Source organism: Aplysia californica, unplaced genomic scaffold, assembly GCF_000002075.1.
Source record: "Aplysia californica isolate F4 #8 unplaced genomic scaffold, AplCal3.0 scaffold00217, whole genome shotgun sequence".
In the NCBI taxonomy this organism is placed as follows: Eukaryota; Metazoa; Mollusca; class Gastropoda; order Aplysiida; family Aplysiidae; genus Aplysia; species Aplysia californica.
The window spans coordinates 37,669-46,887 of record NW_004797487.1 but is presented as its reverse complement, the minus strand read 5'-3'; the positions used below and the strand labels follow the sequence as shown (position 1 = coordinate 46,887).

The 9,219-nt window shown below is 39.4% G+C and overlaps 1 protein-coding gene across 1 annotated transcript in view; it reads right to left on the bottom strand.

Annotated features, from left to right (window-relative positions):
- The window catches only part of LOC101862653 (alkaline phosphatase, tissue-nonspecific isozyme), a 26,195-nt gene extending 24,793 nt beyond the window's left edge, over positions 1-1,402 (bottom strand). The window contains exons 1-2 of the mRNA XM_035970076.1: positions 1,345-1,402; positions 558-635 (exon numbers count right to left, since the gene is read on the bottom strand). Of these exons, the coding sequence (XP_035825969.1) occupies positions 558-635; positions 1,345-1,402 (136 nt within the window). The remainder of the gene's footprint in view (positions 1-557; positions 636-1,344) is intronic.
- Between the last annotated feature and the right edge of the window lie 7,817 nt (positions 1,403-9,219).

The following is a 9,219-nucleotide window of genomic DNA, read 5'->3' as shown; positions in this document are numbered from 1 at the left end:
TCTCTCTCTCTCTCTCTCTCTCTCTCTCTCTCTCTCTCTCTCTCTCTCTCTTTCTCTTATTCTCTCTCGTCTCTCTTTTTTGTCTAGTCAAAGTGCCTATAAAAACCTTTAGAGTTCGAAAGCCTTTGCATATATCGTCGCCGGCATTTATCATTGTCGTAAGTCAAAATTTCGAAAAAATGAAAATCTAGTATGTTGTAGAGTTTAATGAGCCGCATCTTTTGGTCCCGGTTTCATTCCTCTACGTAAAATAGTAACAGGTATAGAAGCATTAAACATTTTGTATTAAGATAAAGTCGAAGAATATCGTCAGGGAACATTGAACCAAGTCGACTTACTACATAGTAAAAGCTACTGAGGCATGTCGTATGTCGACATACGACATTATTACTTTTCGAAGTTCACGCACTTCCTCATCAAATGTACCAAGTTTGTACTGACATACTACATTATGCATCTTGCTGGAACAGTCTATTGAAATGCTCGCATTTGTCGTTGAATCTGTTCTTAAGGTATATTTTGCAGGAAAATCTGACGTGCACTGACACAAACAATACCAGTGTCTTTTGACTTATTGAGGAATGGCTGTGAAATGGAGTCTGATCTCAGAGAAGACGATGGCTTGCCACACGCCCCTGAGTGTGCATTGTGAAAGGAAAGCCAAGCATTTACTGCTTAGCCCGAGCTCGGAGATGCCCACAGAACTGCAGCCGGCAGGCAGTTCTTTAAATGATAATGCTAGTCTAGGAAATAATCCTTCTCAGGCCAGTAGCATGCATTCTGATATGTTTGTCATTAGAGATTTAATTGAGGATATGATAAACAAAGTTACCACGACCATTCATAATAATCCTAATGCACCCTCTCTGGCAAAAACCACTGAAGACAAACGTCCTGACGCACTCATAGATCATCATGGCGCACAAGCTACGGCGGAAAGACGCAAAAGACCTGTAGATAAACGGAAGGTGAAAAAGGATTAGTAAAACTTGGGGAAAGGCTACATAATTATGCAAAAAGAAAGACTGATGGAGTTGGCTGCAATCCAGATATTTGCTAGCGACGTTGCAAGGAAAAAATCGCAGAAGAGCAAGGAACTGACATTTTGAAATCTTTTTGGGAGCTTGGACAACCCCAGATGCGTTGGGATTTTATAGCAAGAATGTCAGAGATGCTGAGCCAAAGTATAGACGTACAAGCACTGTTAGACCAAAGGGAACCTCAAGATATTACAAGTTAATCAACAATGGTGAAGAAACAACAGACTATAAAAAGTTCTTCTTACATACATAGAGCACTGCAGAAACTGTGTTTTGTTAATACATGTACAGTTAATACATGTACATCTCTTGGGGAAAAGGCTGAAGTTTGATTTGTTGAAGCAGACGAGAGCGGACGCCATTAAAATCGCAAAGAGATTGAGGGCATTGCATCCCTATCCAGTTACAAAAATGTATTTTACACTCTGAATGAGCCTTGGCCTCCATCGACCAAAGGAAGATACATGTGTAGCTTGTTCTGCGTTCGATAACAGTGAAAACAAGACTGAAGAAATTAATGAAGATAGAAGATACGAAGTACAGAGACGACATTGCTGCTACACGCCAGTACAGAGATAACCTCACAGAAGAAATGCAAAATGACAAGACGGTTGCTGTCGCTACCTTTGATCTGGAAGAAGGTTTGCCACTTCCTAAATCAATTGAGAGTGACATCTACTACTTGGGACAACTAAATAATTACAACTACAACATGGGTGTTTATGGTTTTCATGACAAGACAGGCTACAATTACCTCTGGGATGAAACTATCTCAAGACGTGGCGCTAGTGATATTGCCTCGTGCATGATGAAGCATCTAGAATAGCTAAATAGGTCAGGATCCATCAAAACAGTAAAGTTGCTGTCAAATTCTGTTGGTGGACAGAACAGAAATCGGCCGTTCATAGCGATGTTGTGATGGGCTCTACAACATTAAAAATTTGACTTTGAGGAGATCAACCATGTCTTCTTTGTAAGAGGTCACTCTGAACATGACATGCAGTACTCCATTCATGGCAGGATTGAGGCGCCTAGCAGGCATGTCAGTGTGTACACAACTCCACAGTGGGCTACAATCATTCAAGGGGTTCAAAGAAACACATCACATTATAAAGTGACAGAGAAGGCGACGGAGGACGTTTGGGGTTTCAAGAGCATGACCAAGGAGTTCATCAACAAGAACAAGACCTCTGATTGTGATCTGAAAATGCAAAGTTCCTGCAAATCTGCATGTACAATGTATTCGGTTCGCAAGGGTGACCCCATTGTCTGTCAAGTATTCCATGAATTCACGACCAGTAGAAATGAACCTGTTTCAGAGAGGCAGAAGGCCTGCTGACATGAATCCTTCCCTGAGTCCAAAACCAGCTTATTCAGCCCCATTGGGAATTGATTTCAGAAAGAGCAAAGATCTGCTTGCGATGTGTGACAGACAAATCATACCCATAGCACACCATGATTTTTACAAGAGTTTAACTATAGGAGAGGCCGCTTATCCTGCAGATTCAGAGTATGAGTCGAACTGAAAAGTAATGGAAGAGTGTTGCCAGACTTGTCAGAGAAATTGAAACTACTGCCGCCTGCCTTGTCTTCGTTGATCGTTATGGTTAATCTTTGTACCTCTTGAATATTTATTCAATCAACATTATGAGCATACAAGTCTCCTTTATGGTCTGTTTGAAGTTTAATCTTGTGTTTGTAGATTTTGAATTCATTTGTGTTTTTCTTGATATATTTGACATTGATCTCACATTGCCATAACATTTTTAAACTTTGAGTACATATCGCTGCCGTTACTTAATACATTTAAGTTTCTTGGATCAAAAAGAATACTTATACCTGTATGAACTCGTCATATTCTGTTGAGATACAGATGAATGTACCCTTTTCTCATTTTTCTGTTTATAATCATTTTAAAAAACTTAAGGCCTGAAAATGGTAATTTCTCAAATAGGATAATGTCTAATCAATATCTCATCTGGTCATCTAGGCGCCTCTTGAATTGTGAAACTGAACGTTTAAAGCTAGTACACAATGCAATATCTAACCATTGTCTTATTTGGTAATTTAATCAAAATGTGTGCATCTGGTCATCAGGTCGTTGTTGAATTGTTAAACATAAGACATGAAAATAGTAGCTTCTCCAGATAATATTATATCTAATCAATGTCTTATTTGGCCATTTAGTCAAAATATGCACACCTAGTCGTCTAGGCGGATGTCAAGTTTTGCTTTAATTGAAAAAAATGTGTAGAAACTCTGATGACTTTCTATGTTCGTCCGTTTGTTTGTTTTTTGTTTTTAGTTTAACGTCCCTTTTTACCACTGTAAGGCCATTTAAGAGAAGGGCGACTTTGACCCTGCCTGTCTTAGCCAACCCGGGCTGAGCGGGACGAATCCCATCAGAAAGACGCGTGGAAGGCGAAGCACCTAACCATTACACCACAGTCACTGCTATGTTCGTCCTTTATCAATTTGCTTGATAAATGAATTGAAAAGAGAGGTTCGCTGACATGATTCTCTACTACTACTGTTTACCCAAAGCTAGTAACAGGGTAATTTTACTTTTAGGGTGCCAATGGATGGTTATTGTAATAGATGTTAGTTGTGAAGCCACACAAGTTAAAAAATGTTGAGCTTCTGAAGAATTATAAGGAATGTCTGAGAGATATCTACGTTGGCATGTTTGTTTAACTGTCTCAAACCATTTATAATATCATTATTCCATTTGCACCTTGAAAATACAGCACCTTGCTAGTAAGTTTGGGTAACACATTTCTATTACATGTTCTTGGAGTAGCAGACATATTGTAGTATGTTACAATGAATTGATAACGGGTTCTCTTTAATCCAACAATATTTCGTCAAGAATCATTGTCGTATGTCGACTTACAGCAGGGTTCTATTGTATCATTATTGTAGTAAGTCGCCTTGATACATTGTACTTGACGAAAATTTTAAGAAACAAAGTCGTATGTCGTACAACAGAGAAAGTAGCTGATGTATTTAAAATTTAATTCGTTTTTTTTAAATCAGCACCGAAAATAACGTAATTTTATGTTACAACATTTATCTTATAGAGAACCTGTCCGAAATGAAACAGTTTTTTCCTTCTCCTGAAAACCTCGCATTTTGACATACGACAATGATGAATGCCGACGAGCGTAAGTAAACCGACAAATTGTTTATCACTAAATACAACAAAAGTGTTTATTACTAAAAGAACGAAGTCGCTTTTCGCAGTCTAATTTTTCTTTCCTTCGTTCCTCTGTTCTTCCTCCTTTTCTTGAAGTGCAGGAGCTGAAACAGATTCGGGCTGCCACAATTCTCCACTCATATTTTTCTGCTCCTGTGTTCTCAAACGTTTCTTGGGGTTATCCCGTCGTCCATCTGGTCAAGTACTTTAAGTAAGTTTTTCTTGGTCTAGGTTCGTCTCTTTTGCTTCCTATCTTCCATGGAGAGCAAGCCATTCAAGATGGGTGATTGGCAGGGGCTCTGGTCCGGTTTGCTCCTTCTTTCCTTTTAAATATCTGTCGTCCTTATCACTCCTCCTTTTTTGTGTTTGTAGCTCTATTGTACCTCCTCTAATCTTCGGCACGTATATAACCTAATTGTGTTGCAAGTGACATAAAACTTTTACTGTTTTTTAAAGAGATATTCAAGGCATTTATATCGATTCGAGTGTCCAAATAGATGCATTTGTCAATTCCCGATTTTTATCAGTGACAGTCTCAAAGATCTGTTAAGGGGGCTCTCGGGGCCTAGAGGTTAAGGTGTTCGCATCTCATTGAAAGGTCCTGGGATCGAATCCTGGTATATATAGCAACGGAAACATTTTCATCTCTAAAATTGTCTCCTTTCACCTTTTTTCCTTCTCTCTTGCAATATTCTGTCGTTTGCTTTCGTCTCCACTTTCTTCCCCCACCCCCTCACCTCCTTTGCCCCCTCCACTGGGCTCCTGACTCTTTCTGCATCCTTTCTACTGCTACTCCTTGGCTCCTTCTTACTGCTGTCTTTCAGCCACACCCCTGATCTTCTGGTAGGAAAGATCTACACATAGCCTTCTCGTACAAGAGTGCAAGTTGCGCACGTTAAAGATCCCTTGGAGGTCCAAAATCGATAAGGGTAGGCTTCGGCCGCCATCCGGGCAAAGTTTAAAATTTCCTATCAACTGAAAATATTTAATACGTCCCGTATGCTCATATGACCTTATGCAGTTGCGAGCGCATAAAACACTTACCAAAAAAAATAATTTTTTAAATAAGGGTAACCAGAATGCACGTCCTAAACGAGTCAATCCTGCTACTTTTAAAATGTTCTTCAATCCTGTGCACAAAATCGGAATGATTATGTTCGAAAGACGCACTAAATTATAATTGTATCCTTAGGCCAGTGAGTGACCGTTCTTCAAACTGCTTTCTATTTGTTTGAGGCATTTGAAAAAGAGTCCGGCGAATTAAACGTTTTCGAAGCTGTTCCGTAAGATTAAATACACCTACTGCACCAGTTAAATTATTTAAATTCTAAAACTATGTAAATTCAGTATTCATGTTTTAGTTTTTAGAATTTTCGCGAAAAACGGAAACATTATCTACATTAAGTTCCTATTGATAAAGATCTAGATTATACAAATTGTTTTCAACGTCAGTCCTGAAACCTTGAGATATACGAAATTAAAGTAGCTAGAAAAAAACACACATTCAAAATGATAAAAGCAAGGATCAAAATGCAGTTCCACAAAATAGATACAAATTCAATATCAATGTACAACTTACCCAATCGTAACTTATCACGCAGTAAGTCTTTGTGTTATCGCAGCACTGCCAGACCTGAATTTAGGGGACAAACTGTTCAGGTTCACAACTGTAACAAGTCACCGAATAAATGAATGGACGCCCCACTTCTAAGGATACTTTTATAATATTGCATTATACGACACGACTTTGACAGATGATATGATGTATGACGAAACGTTGAATCATTCTCTCAAATAGGTGACAGCGGACAAACGACATCTAGCCTATCGGGTTCTCTGAGATGCTTATCAATATCGCAGCTAGGCCTAGTGTGTGTGTGGTGGGGGGGTGGGGGGAGTCGGGGATAGTGGAGTGCGTGTAAAATAAACAAGTCAAGCATCTACGCATAAATACAGGACGAAACGCCAGTTGCATGAAGGGGTGTTCTTCTTCTGAAATCCCCTCTGTACGGGTGTAAAGGAAGAAAAAGTAGGACGAACAAGTTAGTGGGAAGGAGTTGAAGTGGTGTATTGGATGTCCCCCCCCCCCCCCAAAAAAAAAAAAAAAAAAAAAAAAGAAAAAATACAAAGACAGTCAGTGTTGCCAGGTGGCAGTATTACTCTAGATTCGGTCAAATATATGTATGCACCCCCCCCAAAAAAAAAAAGAAGAAAAATTAGAGGAAAGTCAGAGCAAACGACCTATATAGCAACTGGGGATGAGTGGGTGGGGTGGACGTGTCTTATAGTGTCTGGAAAGAAAGGGGGAGGGTGAGAATAAGGATCCCTCCCGCTGGAGGGGGAGGGGGGCTGACTTTTTTGAAAGGGTGATCAAAGTGAGCCAAAGAACCAGGTTTAAAAATGAGACTGCACCGGTGGTGAAGCGTCCATGCTATAATCAAATAATCACTGGTTTACTTCCTAATTTTGGAACATCGTCGCTGTCAAATTCGTCCAGAGACGTAGGCCTCATAAACTAAATGTAAATAGACGTTCAGAATCACCAAGGAACAGTATGCCTAACAGCAAAAACTGTTTCAATGCCACATAAATTAATACCCTGTTCACTCTTTTATGGCCTCTCCATAAGCAGTCACAAGCACTGATTAGTTAAGCTATGTAAGCTTAAAATAAGGCTGGTTAAGTTTACCCCAAAGCAGTGAAGGGAACATGTGCAGAACACTCAAAACTGTTTCATTGCCACACAAACACACTGTTCACCCCTTTTGAGCCACTGTCATAAGCAGTCAAAAGCACTGATTATGTAAGCTAACTATTACACTAGTCGAGTCTACAAGGTGAGGGGAACTCCTAATAATCTTATGACCACTGTGAGCGTTTTATTTTTCCTGAATTTTCACCGTTCTATAATCAGATCGTAACCTCGATTTCGATACTAGTTCCTGGCCGCGTAATGTTAGACATAAAGATCCAAATTTAAAATCAGATTGTTGATAATTGTCATGTATTACTTGTAGTATTGTTAGCTCTGCTTCTTTAATTTCTGTTTGTGTATTCACGTTTATAGTTAAATTAGTGTTTGTAGTAATTAATATTTCATGAGATAATTTCCCAATATTTTGTCGATTGAAAGTACAATAAGAATACAGGATTCGTTTTCATTCACAACCCAGTGATGCCGCCTCAAGTAAAGTTTTGCTTATTATTATGTTCCCAATGTGTGAAATCTAATCATGTGGAACATCTCTATCTGGTTCCTTGTCTCACTTTGATCACCCTGTCAAACAAGTCAGCCTTCTGTGCTTCACAAGAAAAACTTACCATAATAGGAACATCATCAACAAAATTTCTTATAAGAGACGGCATCCCTGAGTTGTGAATGAAATCAAATCCAAGCCATATTCTTATCTGAACACCCGCCAAAATAGTACAGAAAAATCTCATTAAGTACTTTTATTCCCACTTTGGGCAAAACATAATTATAAATTTTAAGCGCACGGGGAGAATAATGGTCTGAAGATTGTTCACCAATTATCGCAGGGATCAGTTCTGGCATCTATTCTTGGTCCAGCACTACAAAATACAGAATGAAAGCAGTGATTATTTGATTATGTAGACGCTTCGCCCCTGCCCCCAAAAAACCCACACTCTCCACTCCTTCCCCCCTCCCCACCCCACCCCACCCTCTCTCCAGACATTTATTTCGCCGGACTCTCAACAGAGATTGCGAAATTAACTGGCCTTACTTTTGAATAATTTCATTAGGGGTTCGATGCACTATTAAAAGTCGGAAAGGTGTAAGGTCTCCGGCACTAGAATCCGTCGACTTATTTTTAGAATTGATGTCATCAGTGCACAGCTTTACAAACGGTGTAACATTATTGATTGCTGAAGATCTCTTGGGCATTGTTTCTGAGATGGCTTGAAAATTGACCCATGGTTTTACATGTTTGAAAGTCAAGAAAGTACTGTCCCTGAGAAATTTCTAATGAACATTTTCGCTGTTTTCATAATGTTGTGCAAGAATCCCACTCGTGTAATGTGTTTGGTTTGTGTTCCCATGCATCTTAAAGAAGTTATAGCAACTTCCATAACACCCACTGGGTAATCTGTGACTTTTTGTCCCGTATCCTACTACTGATTGTGGCTGTTTGTTCCTATTACATTGTACTTCCAATGATTTCGACAATGACGTTGCACGTAGGAAGTGCTGTTCACGGATCAGCAGAGGTCTCATCAGGCGGTAGTTATTTGTGTCAATCACTTGGTTGGCTACGGCTCTGGATTTTATTTTTTCAATTACGAAATAAAGACAATTTTGTTTTGACTTTACGGTAAGCTAGTTCATGTATTTTATCTTATTTTTTGAAGCTCAAATCACTCATACTAACTGTATTTTTCATGTCACATATACCCATACTCTACAGAGCCGACAGCATGTACGATGCGTTTTATAACCGTACGTGATCGAATCGTCACCACGGTTGGGAAATGTGGAAAGGAACACACATGACACAGTACACAGATCTGCGGCACATCAAGCACTCAGAGCTTACTTTTCGTTCGGTCTTTTTTTCTCCCTCAATAAGTTTCAACACCCCTGGGGAAGACAATGTGACGATGTAGTGCCCGACCAAGGTCACCCTAACTCACAAACCGGATTTGCACCAACAGCAAAGTGCTTCTAGCTTCCCCCTCCCTCACCTGTACAGACAATATGGCACATATCATAAACTAAGCACACACGGTATGGCACATCATAAATGGATGTGTGTACGTTCAACTTTTAAGCCTTCTGTGCAAGGGTCAAGTTTGTCCTTTTGGCCATCCATGTTGACTGTTGCTTTACTTCTTTACTTCAGTTGCTATTCCCTGCTCTCTTGTCTTTTTTTTTTAGGATTTAATTTTGTCGATCACAGTTAAAGCTGAGCATGCCTGTCCGAGTGACTGCTATTTTTTTTTATTAAGTTTAAAAACTTTTTT